At 42.1% G+C, this 19,171-nt stretch overlaps 1 protein-coding gene across 2 annotated transcripts; it reads right to left on the reverse strand.

Moving 5' to 3' along the window:
* Positions 1 to 9,563: 9,563 nt before the first annotated feature.
* On the reverse strand, positions 9,564 to 19,081 carry NDUFV3 (NADH:ubiquinone oxidoreductase subunit V3). Of its 2 annotated transcripts, none has more exons than XM_059820507.1 (4): positions 19,003 to 19,081; positions 18,515 to 18,608; positions 14,073 to 14,954; positions 9,564 to 9,861 (listed from the first exon to the last, which is right to left on the reverse strand). In XM_059820507.1, the coding sequence occupies exons 1-4, from the start codon at positions 19,048 to 19,050 to the stop codon at positions 9,695 to 9,697; spliced, it is 1,191 nt and encodes a 396-aa protein (XP_059676490.1). In that variant the 5' UTR covers positions 19,051 to 19,081; the 3' UTR covers positions 9,564 to 9,694. The 2 variants fall into 2 exon arrangements, with proteins under 2 accessions (XP_059676490.1, XP_059676483.1); XM_059820500.1 differs by having other exon boundaries at positions 14,073 to 15,044.
* Positions 19,082 to 19,171: the final 90 nt, after the last annotated feature.

Below are 19,171 nucleotides of genomic sequence, written 5' to 3' on the forward strand. Positions count from 1 at the left end.
GCATAAGGAAACCATTTTTATATAATTGCATGAGACTGGATACACTCATACTAATAGAGAGGATACAAAACAATGAGAAATGCAGAGGAAGAATGAAAACATGGACTCAAAATATATAGTTAAGAGATGTGATTATAATATGCACAGATCTCAAACCCATCCAGATGTCCCCAGCCAGCAACCTGATCCTCAACACCATAGCCAAGATTTGAAATCTAAAAAGTCAGAATACTGAAGACAGGGTATCAGGGCTTATGGAAAAAGAAATGGGAGTTGTGAGTAGTTAAAAACCTTTAAAATAATAACGATAATGAAGAAACATAAATGTGGTTTCATGAAGGAAATATATACACAGCCGCAAATTATGAAGTCAGCCCTTCAGGACATTACATTCCTCATGCAAGTTGCTGAGCCCGCTCAACATAAATAGGTGTAGAATACACTCACCAGCTTAGTGATTTCAAGGATAGAGTCCCAAATGTGATTCCCTACCCGTGAGTCTTCTACATATGTATACTTTTACAACAGTAAATGCGAACTGGGCAAGACATACCTCCCTATGAGTTTCACCATAAGATTTTTAAAGAGACAAGGCGAAAGTCTGGCATGACAGAAAACTATCATAATTTTTCCATGAGATTCATCCAGAGCCATAATTTTACTAGCAACCCATATGCATGTAAATACTATTTCATGTTCGCTCATTATCTGTAATTTGCAAACTGTTTTTGCATTCTCAGAAATACATCTCTATTGCTTCCCATTCACTTTTACTCTGTATTTCATGTATCAGTTGAGTGCCCTTCATAATATCAGTGTCGCTTTGGAAGCAGAATGTCAATTAACTTGCATTTCCACACCAAGTTAAATGTGTGGATTAGTAAGCTACAAAATAGTGCAGGTTTTAAATAAGAAGCAGCTATTAGAAAAGTTCTACAGTTAGAGAAGTGACTTTTAGGAAATGTTTTCTTGCTTGATCTGCTTCCTCTGTGCAGTCAGAGGCCAAACTGTTTATTTTACTGGCAATCCATCTTTATTGCTTGTGCTGGCTTTAATATTTCCATTCAAACAATCCACATATTAAAAATGAAAAAGAAAATCCTAATAAGGTTACAAACAGTTCATTTAAAGGGGATTCAAAAGGCACCCAGCAGAGATCTTTTTTTTCAGGGTCAGAAAAGCATTACATTTCAGGGCTGAAAAACCACCTTGCCACTGACAAACGGGACACCTTACTCGAATCCCCGTGGTCAATTTGTGCAGCACCTACCTCCCACTTAAAAAAAGGGGAAAATCCTGGCCCTTCTGATTGCAAAGATAACTTACCAAGCGTGGTGTGACGCAATGATGTCTTTCTAAATCAGCAGCCAGCCAGCTGTCTCTTTGCTGCTGCTCCTACTTTTCCCATGCTCCGACAGAGCGGAGCTGAGCAGCCAGGCCAGTTGCACAGCCGCTATCGAGTCAAAGGGCAAGAGCGAAGCTTAGAATAAACACGTTGTTTTCACTCGGTTGCTTGAAGTGCTGCCAAATCTCTTAACATTAGTGCACATAAATCGGTGAGTATCATGAAGCCCGAGGCCCAAGCAGCTGGAATCTTATAGTTGTTACCTGAAATCTTAACGTCCAAAAAAATAGCTTCCCCATTCCTTGAGGCTATGTGGAAAATCTCAAAAAACACAATCATAAAAGTACTACTAACATCAAGGAAAAGAACTCCCAATTATTTCTTTCTTTAGTTCTCTTTTTTATAGTCACCTCAAATTTGCGGGCGGGGGGGGGGGAATGGGGTGTCTTTCTCGAGATTTTCAAACATGCTGGTTTCCCAACACTGCGCTGAAGAATGCATTCATTGATTCAAGAGGTAAATCCTAAAGTTATTCAGAGGGGAGGAAGACTATGAAGATAAGCAGCTCAGGGCCCAGCAGTAAACAACCGTACAACAGGAGCTAAGCAGCTGGAGGAAGGGTAGACTGGCCGATTTTTCTCTGCCCAATGGCGACCTTCAGGAGGCAGGAGCGAGGGAGAGTAGTGATGTTCCTACCCCGGACAACAGCTTTGAAACAGTTCTTCAGCAAGGACTTGAGAGAAAAAGCTCCTTCTCCTTGTCCAGCCGCCAAGAGAAAAGGAGTTGAAAAACACCGAATCCTTATGGCTAATGGGAGGGTGATATAAAAGATGGAGGCCATTGACTGGTGTCCAGAGACAACAACCTGGTATGAATTCCAGCACCATTCCACTTCCCAGCAGCTGGATTTCTCACCAGGGTGGATTGCTGGTTTTGGACACCTCCCCATTTTTTCCCGTCTGTTAACAGTCTTCCACTAGTAAGTATTTGGAACAGTTGTAAAGCCTTTTTTGTATCTAAACGGCCTTGCCATTGCCTGAATGCAATTTCAAAATTGCTGGCATTTCTGCGCAGACTATATGAAGTGTATTTTTGTCATGCTGTTAATAAGCATTGCATCTCCTGGGAGAACCTCAGCTAGCTTGGAGTTTCTAAACGATGTGCACGCTTGACACAGAAGACATAAGAAAAAAGTATTTCCCATTTTTTACTAGTTTTTGTTCTGAGTTGCTCGGTAAATAGACGTGATGTGCAAAGAGAAAGTTGGGACCACTGACTCCTCATCTATAAAGTGAGGATAAGAACCCAAGAAATTATGTGACTTGCCAACGGTTACGCAGGCAGCCAGGGGTCTCACAAATGATCCAGAGCCAGTCCAATACCTGAGTCATAAGGACCATCCTTGCTTTCAGTTCCCACATTATTCTTTTGTTTTCTATATTCTGAATTTCTTTCCAGCTGCCTTCACATTTCTCCCAGTCCTCAAACAATAGAATATAGCTCACTTTTAGGGATGCCCCAGGAGAGTTTGGGAAGCATCAATACGGCCTCATCTGGCATGATTTTTAAACTAAATTAAGCATAGGAGATGCTTTTTGGAAAAGGGGTGTGTATGAAAATGAGAAATGAAACTGTGAAGGGGTGTTTCTTTCAAGTCTCTTTCTAAGCCTCTAGGGAAAAGGAACTATTGCCCCCTTCTTTGATACAAGACATTAGCATTTGCCTAGTACAATGTGTGTTGTGGCTTGCATGTTTCCTTTCCAGTGCTAGATAGATGCTGTCATAGATTTTAGAAACCAAGTGTATCTCCACTGTGAAAACAGCCCAACGGAATACCAGGACCACCTCATAACCATGGGGACAGGTAAAACAGAAACTGAAAATGAATCAAAAACTCAACCAACAAAAAAAGCAAGCATAAATAATCTTAATTAGCCTATCTTTTACATTACTGGATATTAACTGCTTTAGGAACTATCTATCCAGACTTAAAACACTCAGATTTGGAAAGCGGTACTGCCATTTGAAGTGCATGTCAGAGTGGAAAAACAAAGATGACATGACTGCTGCTCAGAATTTTAGGCATTAATTTTAACTAAGATACATGGCGTGGGTTCTCTGAGTATTAGAAGTTAACATGCATATAGGCTGTATTCTGTGATACTACAGATTTACAGAATCATGTCCCTGTTCATCTATTTTGCAGTTAAAAGTTTGTTGAGAGCACAGGGGAGCCCAAAAGAAATTTTGAGAGCTGACCCACTGACTCCATACACTGACCCAAAGTCTGTGGGATACTTAATTATCATAAACACACATGCTTAAACTTATGTCCCTAACTATGCATTAACACCGTCTTTTCTATCCCAAAACTGCCACATATCCTAAGGCTTTCAGAGATGGGTATGAATTTCCAAATGTAAATAAATGTGTGCATGCAAAAAAATATAAGGGAGCTCAAAAATATGTGCAGGTTGTATTGGGAGTGGTATCATCCTGAGATGAACGCTAAGGATAATAGGTAAGCACCAAAAGCATAGAATCATAGAAAAGATAAATAAGTATTTATAATTCCATGAAATAGAACCGCATGAGAGGAGAAGGATGATCTGGAAACTTGACAGGATATTTTGTTTGGAGTCCTAAGAGCTTAACTAAAATCATCCAGAGTTTAGAGGAGTTTCTTTCAAAGAAAACAATTAAAACAAGTGAACAAACAAAGCCATGTTACAAGAATACCACGATTGTAAAGTCAGTCACTCAAACATTCAAAGCACCTGTACTAAAGTGTCTATATTACCCTCATTGTGTTAGCTCCTTTTGTCTAACCCTGTATGCAAAGAACAGCATGCAATACAGAATAGCATAGGAGGATTATAAATCACAGGCGGATAGCAAATACTGGGGCCAAGAATGATTCCAAGACTTTTTTTTTGTTTTTACAGCAGGACACAGGGGGGACCTGAACCTGCCCTGCACTACTGTCGCTGCATAGCGTCTTGAGGAATGGGCATCTCCCAAGTTCCTTCCCATTCACTACAGAAGATTCCACACTAAAAATTAGGAAAATTAACAGAAGCCCCCTTCTAGCATGCTATACCTTGAAGCATAAGCTACAGGGAGGAAGACAGTCAGAGACCACTTAGGCAACCTGTGTCACTACAGAACAGAGTACAATGTGCCGAGGGTGCACTGTGACCACACAAAGATGCAAATAGACCTGGATTATGTCGTACAAGATGAGCCTGAAAAAACTGACATTGTCTGGTCTGAGAAGACAGTAAGGGGGACCTTATTACTACCGTCAACTACCTCCTAGGATGGTATAGAAAAGACAAAGCCAGATTTGTCTGAGGTGTGCAGTAAGGATGAGTGGTAGAAAACCAAAAATTCCAATTAGATAACAGGTAAAGGTTTTGCTTGCTGTTTTTTTGTTGTTGTTGTTTTTTAAATCACAACAGTGTTAAAATGCTGGAGAAGGTGACCAGAGACATTTCCATCTTTGAAGATACTCAAAACTCAGCTGGACAAGGTCCAGGACAACTTGATCTAATTGCACCTGTTCCAGAGTAGAGGACTGATCATCTCAAGATGTGCCTTCCAACATCAATTTCCATGATTCTAATCATCTAATTTCTATGATTCTAATCATGAATCTAATCATCACAGTACAGGATACTGTGAGCATGCTTTCTATTCACTCACTCACTGCACAATAGTCATCAACTGGAATTAAAACTGTTTGGAACAGCCAAGTGGCTGCTCTCACCAGCTTTTCTACTCTTCCTCCTAAATGCCAAAAGATCCCAGAACCTCACCAAAGCACTTTATGAGCTTTGGGATGCTAATCCAAATAAAGTTTGGAAGTTTTGCTCTTCTATAGATCTGCAGCAGATTTGGAGATTCTGGTGACTATTCTTAGCTCATGTTTTCATTATCGTGAGTAGCTGAAGGAAGAACTGCACATCATCCTGACACAGCTGTGGTGGGCTGACCCTGGCTGGATGCCAGCTGCCCACCAAAGCCGCTGTATCACTCCCCCTCCTCAACTGGACAGGGGAGAGAAAATATAACAAAAGGCTTGTGGGTCCAGGTAAGGACAGGGAGAGATCACTCACCAATTACCGTCACAGGCAAAACAGGCTTGACTTGGGGAAATTAGTTTAATTTATTGCCAGTCAAATCAGAGTAGGATAATGAGAAATAAACCCAAACCTTAAAAACACCTTCCCCCCCACCCCTACCTTCTTCCCAGGCTTAACTTCACTCCTGAATTCTCCACCTCCTCCCCCAAGCAGTGCAGGGGGACAAGGAATGGGGGTTGCGGTCAGTTGATCACACGTTGTCTCTGCTGCTCCTTCCTCCTCAGGGGGAGGACCCCTCACACTCTTCCCCTGCTCCAGCGTGGGGTCCCTCCCACAGGAGACAGTCCTCCACGAACTTCTCCAGCGTGAGTCCTGCCCACAGGCTACAGTTCTTTGTGAACTGCTCCAGCATGTGTCCTTTCCATGGGGTGCAGTCCTTCAGGAAAATACTGCTCCAGCGTAGGTCCTCCACGAGGTCACAAGTCCTGCCAGCAAATCTGCTCCAGCGTGGGCTCCTCTCTCCATGTGGTCACATCGGTTCTGCCAGGAGCCTGCTCCAGCGTGGGCTTCGCACGGGCTCAAAGCCTTCTACAGGTGAATCCACCTGCTCCACAGGCTGCAGGTGGATATCTGCTCCACTGTGGACTTCCATGGGCTGCAGGAGGACAGCCTGCCTCACCATGGTCTTCACTATGGGCTGCAGGGGAGTCTGTGCTCTGGCACCTGGAGCACCTCCTCCCCCTCCTTCTTCACTGACCTTGGTGTCTGCAGAGTTGTTTCTCTCACATATTCTCACTCCTCTCCCGCTGCAATTGCTGCTGCACAGGTTTTTTTTTTTCCTCTTAAATATGTTATCATAGAGGCGCTACCACCATCACTGATTGGCTCGGCCTTGGGGAGCGGCAGCTACGTCTTGGAGCCGGCTGGCATTGGCTCTATCTGACATAGGGGAAGCTTCTAGCAGCTTCTCACAGAAGCCACCCCTGTAGCCTCCCCGCTACCAAAACCTTGCCACGCAAACCCAATACAATAGCCTTAAAACTTCTCATCATTTTTTTATCACATCAAGAGCAGACTTGACATAACTGTAGAAGTAGCTTAGATGATGATGGCATCTTTTTGTGGTGGGAGAAAAGACTAAGGTCAGATTTTTTTATAGCTTATGAGTTTACAGGGAACGAGACACAGCAAGATACACTGAATGCATTTTGATTGTTGAAAGTTGGGGATATACTGTGGAAAATCTGTAAGCGCACTCAGTTAAAAGTCTCATTTCTCATATTTAAAATAAATCTTGAAGATAGCTTTATAGATTGCAGTGCTTATCATGACTGGATGCCAAAGGAGGCACCAGGAGGACCAAAAAAGTCTTGACCTTGTAATAACTAAAGTGATCACTACAAACTCTGCTTGCATTATTACTTCTGGACTTCAGATTAGTGGGTTTTCGACTGCTGTCCAGAGCCTTCTGCATTCATAAGTTAATTCTGAAGGATCTAAGTGGAAGGAAATTATGAAAAGCAATTTTATTAGCAGGAAACTTAAATTTTGCTACACTAAAAAAAAAATCCCAAAGGACTTAAAGTTTGAAAACCACTCCCTTTGACAAGGAAACTCGTTTTGTCATCTTTTTAATGAGAAGTTAGTGGATCCCACTGTACAGGTTTTTATGTACTCCCACAGTAACACACTGCTTACACTGAAAACCCCCCTTGTGAATTTTATGCTGGTTCTGAAGAGCTGGTTTTCACAAAAACTAAGCTGAGACTTAATTTCTTTCTCTCACATTTGAGGTTTTCCAGGAATTATGTGAATATCCTGAATTATACACTCTGTAAAACAAGGTCCCTGACTGTATCTGACAAGTGCCTAGCACAGCAAGTTACTAATGTTACAGAATTTGAGCATATTGTATCACATCCTGCTTGAAATTTAAATGCTAACATATGACTCAATAACATCTGATAATAGCCAAGTACAAAAAAATGAAGCCTTTTTCATTGAAGTCCAGGAAAACACAACAGTGGGAAAAAGTCTTGGTGCCCTTCCTCACATTATCTGCCCTTCCCAGAGCAGACTTGTTCACTGAACAGAACAAATGTAAGACACGCACCATATGTACCAGGAGAGTTATGAAGTTACTTGGCTTCCAGCTTGATTTCAGAGGTGCAGAAAAGATCACCGGAAGACACTAAGACAGGAGTACACAGATAGGAAGTTCATTCACCATTAATTTTTGCTGTAGTCGTGAAACAAGGGTAGCAAAATGCCTAGCCCAAATACAGATTAGAATCTCCTTAGCTGGAAATGCAGCTAAGGAAAGCGTAGGAGTTAACTGAAAGCAAGATACACTTCTGTTTCAACCCACTCCTCCTTAGCTGATTAAGTTAGTGTTTATAACACCACCCCTCCTTAGAAATGAAAAGGGCACTAGGTGAACAAGTCTGACTCCAAACAGCTAACAATCACAGCTACTGGGGGCAGATTTAGTAAATACATAAGCATATTAATGGACTACATTTAACTTCTACTGTTTAGATTCTATCTGACTATTTGCAGCCTCCTTCCATAATCACAAAACAAATAGCAACACAGTTCAGCACCAACAGCGTTCAGGTTACTACATGGAGTCTCAGCTAGTAACAGAGCACAGCAGCTTTACTGGGGCCCTCCGGTGGGCCCTTAATAAAGGAAGACCCTTTTCCTTATTCTTTCATGTTTCTCATGTTAACAGCAACTTTCTTTCCCTTTTACAAGTACAGTGCATATGGCACCACTGGTGTCTCAAAGTGACTTTCTGCTCTTTATTCCTAAGCACGCAGATTTATACATTTGCTGATTTTTAAATTTCATAGTTGGAGTCAGTAATATGCTTTTTAGTTTTTACAGGACAATAAAATTGCTTGCCAGAGGTTTCTAGCTTAAAAATCTACACAGCAGATTGATGTAGGCCTCTTGATCCTTCTTACCATATTTTTGCCAAGTTGGAGTATAAAATAGCTGTTCTACTAATTGCACCCAGGGATTCATGTCCAATATCCAGATAGACTGCTAAAGCTGACTCTGTTTTCCCTTTGATCTTGCATATTCTGTTACTTGAAAGAATACAGACAGGTGATGGAAAATGCTGGAGCTATTGCAAGTACAACTGCTCAAAGACCAATTAACACCAAAAACCCCCAAAATGAACAAGAAGCCAAAATGGAACTAAACCCACAACAGCTGGTGGTCATCAAGGCAGTTTTCCCAGAGGGCAGAAGACTGTTACTAATAGGATGGAAATACAAAATTTACTGAGACCAACTGTAACCGCTGATAACGTACATTGAGAAGTGCCTCATTTCTCACATTTTCTGCAGAGCGAGAGTGAAGCTGGACAGCAATCTTAACTTTTATTGTGGGGGGAGGGAAAAAGTGGGAACCGAAACATAGTGCCACTGAACAATTAGTACCAGGAGCCGATTTTGCCATAATGCTATTTCAATCACATTTAAAAATAACATTCAAGTGATCCTACCCACAGAAATAAGTTTTCTCAAAGTTTAATCAATGCAGTATAATTCATTAGGAACTGCCCACTGAGATTCCCTTACATTTTAAATTATTTCAATTACTGCGGAACTTGGATGCTAGAACCCCCATCAGAAGATTAAATGAAGCTGTATGTTCTCCCTTTACAACAGCAGAGGTTTTGAGATGTTTCAATCACATTACATAAACTTACATTCCTCTGCTAACACAAAACATACACTCTTGCCACAGGAGACAAGTACTTCTTATGCTGTTTCCAGCCAATGATTTTAACTTCAAATCCAGAGTAAACATAACCTCTTCAGAGCTGGGAACATGTTTGTGTGCAAGAAGAACAGCTCGCTGCATTACGGTGGTAACAAGACCTACTAAAATCATGGCGCATACTGAACAGAAATACGCATGAGGGTCATTACGTTCTTTGACACGCTACTGAAAGAATGGTCAGTATCAAAAGTTTGGAGACACTGAAAAGTCAGCACTGTTTTTACACTGTCACCAAATTATATATACTGGTAGGTAGAAAAGCTATTTTTATTCAGCAATGATTCACTTGCAGCTCATTCGTAAAAGTCAAGAAGTGAAGGACTCCAAGAACCAAGAACTGTTCAAAAGCATGAGCGTAAGTTATTATGTATTTATTTATTACCTGATTTCTAATACAGATGAAGCAACAGTGCTAAATAGAACAATTTATCATTCTGCCTGGGCATTTGTTTTAAATGTGGTTCTTTCAGTGCCTTGGTGATGGTCTTCCAGAAGATGGCTGAGGCTGCCTGAATTTTGAGAGAACCGCAACAGAATCAACAAAGGTATAAATGTTATATTCATGATGCTGAAGGTTCTTGTAGGTAGAATTATCGAATTCTTCTGGAGCAGGCTCAGCAGCTGTTGTGGTCTCTGTGAAAACAAACAGTAATTGATGACTATAAGGATGATATACCAGAGGGCAATATTCTTAATTACTGAGCCAGGCTTCATATACTGTCAGATCCCTCATCCAGTCAACATAAAAAAAAAGTCAGCTACAACAAAAATTTACTACGTTCTGCTGGTACCTTGCCTGGTCCTAAAGCAGCACATTAGTATGCAGTAGGGGAACAGGAATCAGTACAAGTCATCTAATACAGCACAGGTTTTCAAATCCAAATTACCACCTAATGCTGGGGATGGATAGGGCAGAACATTTAATTTATATTTTGAAGACCTATGTCTGCATTTCCTGGCTTTTTCATAGTTGCCTTGGTTTTCACTCCAGCCAGAACAGTAGGTGACATTCTTAGCAAGCCCGGAGAGGCAAAGCAGCAGTACAAATGATATATCATCATGTCAGACCATGAGATACAGACTGGAACTACTTTACAGATTGAATTTTTTCCACAGGGAGAAGTGATGGAGTTACAGAGATCTCCACAGTTTAATTTCAAATGTGGTTATACCGAACAGTAATATATCAAGAGCCTTTGATGTATATTTCCTCTCTTCTAAATATGATAATCTAAACTTTGTATCAGCTCTTCTTCCTAAAAGAATAACCTAATAAAGTTATTCAGAACTCCTTACTTCATATTAAAGCCAACATAAATTCTTAGACTTCTAGAATATTATGCAAATTTAGGCAGTACCATTTACATAAAAGGTTCCTGTTATGGGCTGATTTTACAACCAAGGAAATCGCAAGAAATGAAACTTTACTCCCAATATTGATTTATTCCCATACACCAACAGGAAAGACGTAAGTATAATCTAGCAAAAAGCTTTGTCATATAAATTTCTATGTATTGCTTTAGGTTAGATCATATTACGCTTCTTTTTGTAATACAACCGTCTACAATAAAAATAGAAGAACTCAAGCAACTGAACACCAGAGTTCCCCTTTAATTATGACATAATTGTTGCAAGGTTATGCTATCAGTTTAAGAGCAAGCATCCGTAACATTTAGCAAGACTTGCTTCTAAAACGCAATGTAGTAAGCCATGGTTTCAGCAAAATATGACACACAACCTATGAAAGGAAATATCCCTGTGCCTATTGCTCTGTTCCTACTGAGACAGCTCATAGGAGACAACACTAGAGATATTAAAGCCAGATGATGCGGTCTTTGCTGCAAATAGCCCCAAGAACAGGCAAGCGTAGGCAAGTGTACATTCAACCTGCAAGAGACACTTGCTCCAAATTAAGAGACAGATGCTCAGGAAGAAAAGCAGATGGAGTCTCATTTTTCCTGCCCAAATACAGTGTACTTGGCTTCTTGAAGGAAAAATTTATCCCTGAGTTCATCCTCCCCACACTTCAGACTTCATCTATGCTTTCTCTCTTAAAGAGCAAGCATTTCACAGGATGTTCTTCCTAAATGAATCAGCGGTATGTTTCTGAGTTACCATGCTACTGTTTTGCTACTTTCTTAGCAGTTAAAGTCAGCAGTTTTTGCTGACTGTTTAGCGTGCATGCTCTACAAAGTACATGACATCACCTTAACATCCAGGTTTGTAATGGCAAAAATTGCTTTTACATCTTCAGTATGCCTGCTGCAGTTTGCAGATGAACAAAAAAACCCCATAGGAACAGGACAGAAGTACAGATTACAGAAGGTATTATCACTAACTGTAAACAGCAGTACTGTTCTCAAAGAAGGCCTCAAAAGGAAGAGAGAACAAGATATGCCTAGAGATACCAGTTATGCTGTTGAACATGGTGTAGCTAGGTTTGAGTCTTTGCTACCCTGGGCACCCAAAGACATTTCACCAGCAGTAAAGGGGGGTGAACTTGACTGTACTAACCCCCACCTCTCCTACAGCCACTGCAGCAGAGTCCTCTAGCACATACCCAACAGAAACTTTCCTGTTGTCACAGCCCTACCACCTCCACAGAGCAAGAGGAGCTCAACAACAAAAGTGCCATTTTCAGCAAAGCCAGGTCCCACCCAAAAGGGTTTTGCTGGTGTGGTTATGATACTGATGGGTCTGAGGCACAGTGGTACTATTGCTCCATCGATACAGATCTGCAGGAAAAGTTTGTCACGTGGGCCTAATCTTATTCTGGATTTACAGCATCAGAGTAGAGAAGGCTGTTTCATAGCTCTTTGATGTGTGATAATTTTCACCTTGAATCATTAGCACATTTTAAGTCCTCCCTCCCAAGTCCTCCCTCTCATACTTGAAGTTAACTGAACTCATTTTTTGGGTCTTCATATCAGCTTCAATGTGGGGAAAAAAAAAAAGTGCTTGAGCATCTAGAACTCCACTGTGGATGAATGGGGAGAAAAGCATCATCTGTAGATAAATACAAGTAGCTTTTCCCAATTTTTTTAAAGAAAGCTTCTGCTGCAGACTGCAAGGAGGAACAAGTAAATGAAAATGTCACTTGCAAACACTGCTGCATTTTACCATTTGAGTTGCAGTCCGGGAAGAAGGTAAGCTTAGCTTCCAACTCTTAAAACAGATCAAATTATGAGCCGACTAACCCCTTAAAACAGAAGGCAGATCTTTTACTCAGCACTGTATCCTGGAAACTGATGTACAAAAGCAATTTTTTGTAACTTAACCTGGTTAGACACTTCAGAGTCACAGAATGGTTGAGGTTGGAAGAGACCTCTGGAGGCCACCCAGTCAACCCCAAATGCTCAAGCAGGGTCAGCTAGAGCAGGCCACCCAGGACCATGTCCGGACAGCTTTTGAATGTCTCCAAGGATGGAGACTCCACCACCTCTCTGGCCAACCTGTGCCACTGCTCCATCACTCTCACAGTAAAAAAAAAAAGTGTTTCTTGACATTCAGGCAAAACCCTGTGTTTCAGTTTGTACCCACCGCCTCTGGTCCTGTCACTGGGTACCACTGAAGAGAGTCTTACCTATGTCTTCTTTGCACTCTCCCTTCAGGTATTTACATGCATTGATAAGATCCCCCTTGTGCCTTCTCTTCTCTGGGCTGAACAGTCCCAGCTCTCTCAGCCTTTTCTCACAGCAGAGATACTCCAGTCCCTTCATCATCTTAGTGGCACTTTGCTGGACTCTCTCCAGTAGCTCCACAGTTCTTTTTTACTGGGGAGCCCAGAACTGAACACAGCACTCCAGGTGCATCTCACCAGGGAAGGATCACTTCCCTCAGCCTGCTCACAACACTCCTCCTAATGCAGCCCAGATTACCATTGGTGGTCTTTGCTGCAAGAGCACACTACTGGCTTATGTTCAACCTGCTGTCCACCTGGACCCCCAGGGCCTTTTCTGCAAGGATTATCACTTCAAAAGGATGATATACAAGCAGCTTTACAATTATGCTGCTTTTACTTGAAGTAGGCAAATTCCTGAATTCAAAGCAGCAACCAGAAAGGGGGTGTGAGGTGTAGGGTGTGTGTTTTAAGAATGGTATGCTGCCTAAGTTGAAAGGCAAGAATGGTAAGCCACCACAGATGAGGGGCATCTGTTACTGAAATACACAGAACGAGACCAGTAAGTTAACAGGACTGGTAGTAAATAAGAAGGGTAAGTTAGATACGGAAGTATAACTAAGGAGATGATTATATGATGCACGATGGTCTTTCCTAAAACATATCACTGCCTCCTCCCCAGCTCACTACAAAAAATGAGTTATAAGGTCAACTCTGTCCTACTTCAATGTGACTCGCTTACAACATTACACTATGAATTCTTGAAGTCTACTGAAATCTGAAACACTGCAAGATTAAAAAAAAAAAAAAAAGAAAGAAAGAGAAAGACAGCAGCATTTAAGCAAAAATCAGATGGCATCAAATTTGGCTCAGGAGAAAGGCAGCTACCAAATACTTCCGAGAAAAAGAGAAAGAGTGAAAACAAGTTTTGTCATATAAAACCCATGATTTCACGGTGGAAACAATCTTGTTTTCATTTTATAAGTAACTGGTTTATGAAACTATACATACAGTTAAATGAAGACCGCTTCCTTTCACAGCATAACTGGAAACTGAGCGCTTATAACAGTTAGCAATGAACAAGAATTTATCTTCCAGAAAGTCACTGCTACACTTCAGTATAAAGATCAGAGAATCACGAACAGAGAAGATTTGGAAACCCTTTAAAAAAAGTTAAACCCTAGCCCAGATGAATCAATACAGTTCAAACAATTTAAAGTTGTACCCTCTATAGTGCTTCTTTCTCCAGCCTGGACTCCTGCTTCCTGAATGGTCTCCTCCTTTGCTGCAGTGCCCATCACCAACATTGTGCTTTCAGAATTCTCTTCTTCTAGTTTAGGAGCAGTTACTGCTTCTGCTTCTGACTCCTGTGCCTGCTTCACCTTTTTTTCTTCTCCTCTGGATACCAGCTTTTGCTTTTTGTCTTCCTGAGTCACTGATGAAGCTTTCAGCTGAATAGCTGCTACTTGGGTTCCAATAGACTTTTCCTCCAAATAATCAGACTTATGAGTGACATCAGCCAGGTCTTGGCTTTCAACCATGTATGGTTCTAAGACCAGCTTCTGCCGAACTGCTTCTTTTGGAGTTGATTTTACTTTAAGGTCTCTTGCTTTGGATTTTGATGTTTCATGGCTGACTGATGTTTTAGAAAATGCAACCTGCTTGATAGCAGACACATCAGTTTCTCTTTTGCATGGCTTCTTCTTAGCTACATATCCTTTGTGGGATTTCTGGGACAAGTTCTCTTTTGCTAGCATTGATGCCTTTACTGCTATGTTCTCAGAAAAGATGGAATCTCGTCTAGGAAACTCAATTTTGGTTTTAATAGCAACTTCTGAATCATCATCATTTTCTTCCTCAGAATCTGAGCTAGAATCTGAATCTGAGCTGGATGAAGACAAAGTTTCTTCCTCAACTAACTTGTTCCTCAAGCCTCCTTCTGTTGCAGGTGTAGTGAGGTTTTCCTCCTCAAGGGAAGAAACAACTACTCGCTGAGGAAATGCAACCACAGTTTTTCTTGACATGAACATCCTCATGTCTTCAGCAGAAGGTTTTGAAGCTTCCTTGAGGTTAGTACTAGATATGCTCTCACCTTTGTTTGCAGATACTAGGAGAGAGCTAGAAGACAACATTTTAGGAAATTCAGCTGGTGCCTTGATGGCTAGCAGCTTGGTGCTTCCCTGTGGTGCCACTACATCTAGGAAACGGCATAAAGAGGATTATCATCATTATATCCGACACTGGTGTTAATTAGTGATCTTAGTCATACAATTTTAACATTGAGATAATCTGGTACAAAAAACAAACTGAAGTTATTATACTAAATACAGGCATTATGAATCAGAAGGTTGTAAGACATTTTAAGTTAAAGAAACTAGAGTTCTAGTTAGCACTTAACAGTTTTTGCTGCTGCGATGCTGAAACTCATAAGATAATGCCTTTTGCTCCTTGCTTTGGTAGACTCCTCGCAAGAGCTGTTTCTCTCTGTGCTTCAATTCTGCATCACTGAAAATAGTTTACAGACACCTTCCTATCTCAGATGAACATTAAGATAGCTTGTTAGCTGAGCTCTGCAAATATGCTGCTACAGAGATAATATTTGTCTATGAACAAGCCAGCAAAGCAGAAGACATAGTAAACAGACATAGCAATAGCCAGCCTCTTGTAATGGTTATCTTTAAAGCAGTAGGGAGGGATGACTCCCAAGAGACAAAGCAGTGAAATAATAGATACCTGAGGCCATACATAAAAGTATTACTTGTTCACGTGTCCATGTGACCTACCAACTGAATTGTGTCTAACACAGTTCAACATTATTTCCCCAAGACCTTATTCTCTCCAGTCTTCACTGTCTCCACTTCCCATTGTTGGTTTGAGACGTCTTGTAAAAAAAGTCTTAGAAGATTTCCTAATGCTTCATCTTAGCCTGCCTTTATTTCTTCTCCCTCTTGGATACTTTCATTAAGCTAAATTCTCCAGACAAGGAGCCAACAGCTGAAGAGAAAGCAGCAACTTTCAGGCCCTTCCAGAGAGTACCAAATACCCCTTGGATGCTTATGCCAATGATATCCTCAAGAAGCTGATCAACAGCAAATACTGTTGTGGTTACAGAAAACAGGAGAACAAAGAGGACTGGGAGCACATTAAGAAGATACAACACTGGTGAAATTTGCTATAGCAAAGTCAATTCCATTATGAGTTGCACCACCTCCAACCAGCAGTGTAATTCAACAGATTTCCAGTCTATTGTGCAGATTTATCTGCACAGTTTGGAAACCCAGATCTACTTTACAAGACCAAAAACCAGATGCACTGTTCTCCCTTACTAGTATTTTATAGTAATATCTTGTGTGATCCAAGGTCTTAGTATAATTAGTTCTGAATAGAAGCAAGTCTTTAGCAATGTCCAAATGAAAACATCACAGAAGAGATCAACACATGAAATTAAAAGCAAAGTATTTAAGAAAGAAATACAGATTTCTTAACATAAGTACAAATGAAAAAATATCAGTTTACAGGTAATACTTCTGAATAATTTCAGACACGTATTTCTCTCTGCCAGATGGAAGGTGCAAGGTGGGGAGGGAGGACAGGGGGAAGTAGAAGAATGGGCAGCCACCTTTGAAAGAAGCCTGACTCCCTGCACAGACTGACACAGCTGAACAGCAGCCTGTAGAAACTAATACGTGAGAAAACATCACCCAGGAATCAAGAGTTCTTCAAAGAAGCATACAGGAAGGTCAAACTAATGCAAGAATACCCAAAGGGATGACAGACAAGTGAATGCTGAGCATAAGTTGAAGAAATATTAATGTTAAGACATCCTAAGAAACCAAGAAGGCAGGTGACATTCAACTTAACTATTAACAGCAGGTTTTAGTGCAAAAATACTTTAAATAGTGATATTTGGATATGTGAAAAAGATATGTTCCAGCTTTTAATCATAAAGTCTAATACAACTGGTATAGACACTTTAATTATGGTACTTCAAACTTTTTACCACCTAATCTGTTTTTGCATCACTTTGCCAAAAGAACAATACATCCAAATCAGTTACAAGAGTATTATTCCCAAATGCATTCTTACTGATGCCTGTAACATCAATATCATTATCAGAACATGTTTAAAACATGTTTGCACTCAGAAAGACGGCATCCAGAAATTACAGGTCTGTTCCCCATCATTGACTTCATAAGTAAACATGACCCTTTCAGCAAAGCAAAGAAAATTTGCACACCCTGTTCCAGCTAGAACCTGAAAAAGACAGCTGCGTCCTCTGCACCTTAACTAACCTTAACCATTAGCAGGGCAAGCAGCTGGCTGAAAGAGGTGGCCTAAGAGGTCACCTGACACCTTCTGAAATCAGATCTGCAGGACAACGAATCTAGAAACTGATGCTAAAGCATATCTCAAATACGCTTAAAATAATGCAAAAAAATAAATTATAATGAAAAGCAATGTTATTCAATCAAACTTGTATCAATCTATGCAGCAAAGGCTTTCTTAATGAAACAATCAAGTTTTTATTTGCTTTGGCACTTAAGAAGCTAACATTAGAAGCCAGAAGACTGCATTCAACTATTCTTTCAGTGGATCTCTTCAACAGCTGTCAACAAGTCTGATGATTCCTACATATGGTCCCATGGAGCTTTGCTGTTTAAGCACCTGGATCTCTAATTTGGGATGGGAATCCTACTCACTGAGTCAGTGAGCCTCCATTTACAAACAGCATTTTGCACAAGATATCCCTCTTTGAAATTTGTATTCATGTTTTCACTTTGGTCAGGGACAGAAGGGGTTCAAATACTTCTGAATGTCAAATGTCCCATGGACCCAGGTCCATGTATTGCCCTGCTTACAGACCAATGGGGCAAGAAGCATTAAAGCTAGATTTAACACAACAGGGCCATGGTAGTTTTCTGCAGCTTCTCGACACTGTTGCCTGGAGCAGATATTTGGATCTTGCAAGTCTTCCTCTCTTTCTGTAAAATGGAATGCTTTTTGACCCTCATAATCCAAACATTTCAGAAGACAAGGGGGAACATCTGAAATTCAAAACCAGATTTTGCACCTCTCTAAAAAAAGTAGTTTACTACACTCATTTCCATTAAACTTCAGGCAACTTGCAAGGCTTCTTTATATTAAGACAAATATAATGATAACTCTCCTTAAGTCTGGTCAAGAATCACAGCAGCTAACACATTAAGGTGAAGGTAAACGGGAAAGAAGCACCAAGCTCGTAGCATGGCGTATGAGTATAAATATATCCCACCCAGACCCATTCCTACCAGACCTTTACTTTTAGTTTTCTTACTACACAGTATGTTTGAACAGAAATCCTTGTTTACATGGTGATGACCTTTTCACTTTCTTGGCTTACGTAGCAGCTGTTCAGAGGTGTGGCTATGCACATCTCTGAGCTCTTCTTGCCTATTTAATGACAACCAGAGGGATTTGAACTTCAGGCGGGCGCTCCCCCGTCCGATGGGGAGATAAACTTTATGCTCTGGGTGCCACCACAGGGCGCAGAAACCTCCCGAGGCTGACAGGCTGCAGGGGAAGGCTGTTAGCTACCTTGCTGGTTTAGCACCAGAAAAGGAGGCTCTCCTGCCTGAACACCCCTTTATTTACACCCCACCACCGCTCACGACGAAACAAGCGCCTTACTCGTTGGCGGCGGCGTCCCGGAGCCCGCCGGCCTGGTACAGAGCGCCGCGGAGGGAGCCGCCCCTGGCAGCCCGCGGGCCTCCAGCCGCAAAACCTGCAAGGACCGTATAATAAAAGTGAACGAAGCGGGACAAAAGCAATCCTCCTACTTCCCGCTGCCCACCCGCGGTCCAGACGACCCCACACCGCGTACGGCACATGCGCGGAAACACTGCCACCCCCCCCGCCGTTGGGGGGGCTCGGCAGGCGGGGCTACTGTTCTGCCCCGCGCATGCGCATCTCCCCTCCCCCGGGCCCGCTGCGCAGGTGCCGGCCGCCTCGCCTCAGGCGAGGCGGCCGGCACCTGCGCAGCGGGCCCGGGGGGGGTGGAGGTGACCGGTCCGGTACGTGCCACCGAGAGGAACCGAGCAACCGCGGGGGGGTAGCGGCGGTCCGAGGAGCTCCTCCTTCTCCCTCTCCCCCGGCTCGGCGCTCACCCTACCCCTTACCTTGCGGGTCGCCGCCCGGCCGCAGCCCAGCAGGGAGGAAGCGGCCATCTTGACGTGGGCCCAGACGGTGCTGCGCGAACTCCCGGGGCGGCTCCGGGTCCTCCCGGTGGGCGGGGCCTAAGCGATTAGGCTCCGCCCCCGCCCGGTGGCAGTCCACGCTACGAGGACG

This window comes from Gavia stellata, chromosome 1 (genome assembly GCF_030936135.1).
Source record: "Gavia stellata isolate bGavSte3 chromosome 1, bGavSte3.hap2, whole genome shotgun sequence".
NCBI classification, from domain to species: Eukaryota; Metazoa; Chordata; class Aves; order Gaviiformes; family Gaviidae; genus Gavia; species Gavia stellata.

Excerpts from the sequence above, each read along its gene's own strand:
- NDUFV3 (XM_059820500.1), bottom strand. The coding sequence starts at position 19,050 with ATGGCCGCTTCCTCCCTGCTGGGCTGCGGCCGGGCGGCGACCCGCAAG. Across the intron at positions 15,045-18,514 it reads CGGGACGCCGCCGCCAACGA|ATGTAGTGGCACCACAGGGA; the intron begins GTAAGGCGCTTG and ends GCCGTTTCCTAG. Across the intron at positions 9,862-14,072 it reads AGAAAGAAGCACTATAGAGG|AGACCACAACAGCTGCTGAG; the intron begins GTACAACTTTAA and ends TTGTTTTCACAG.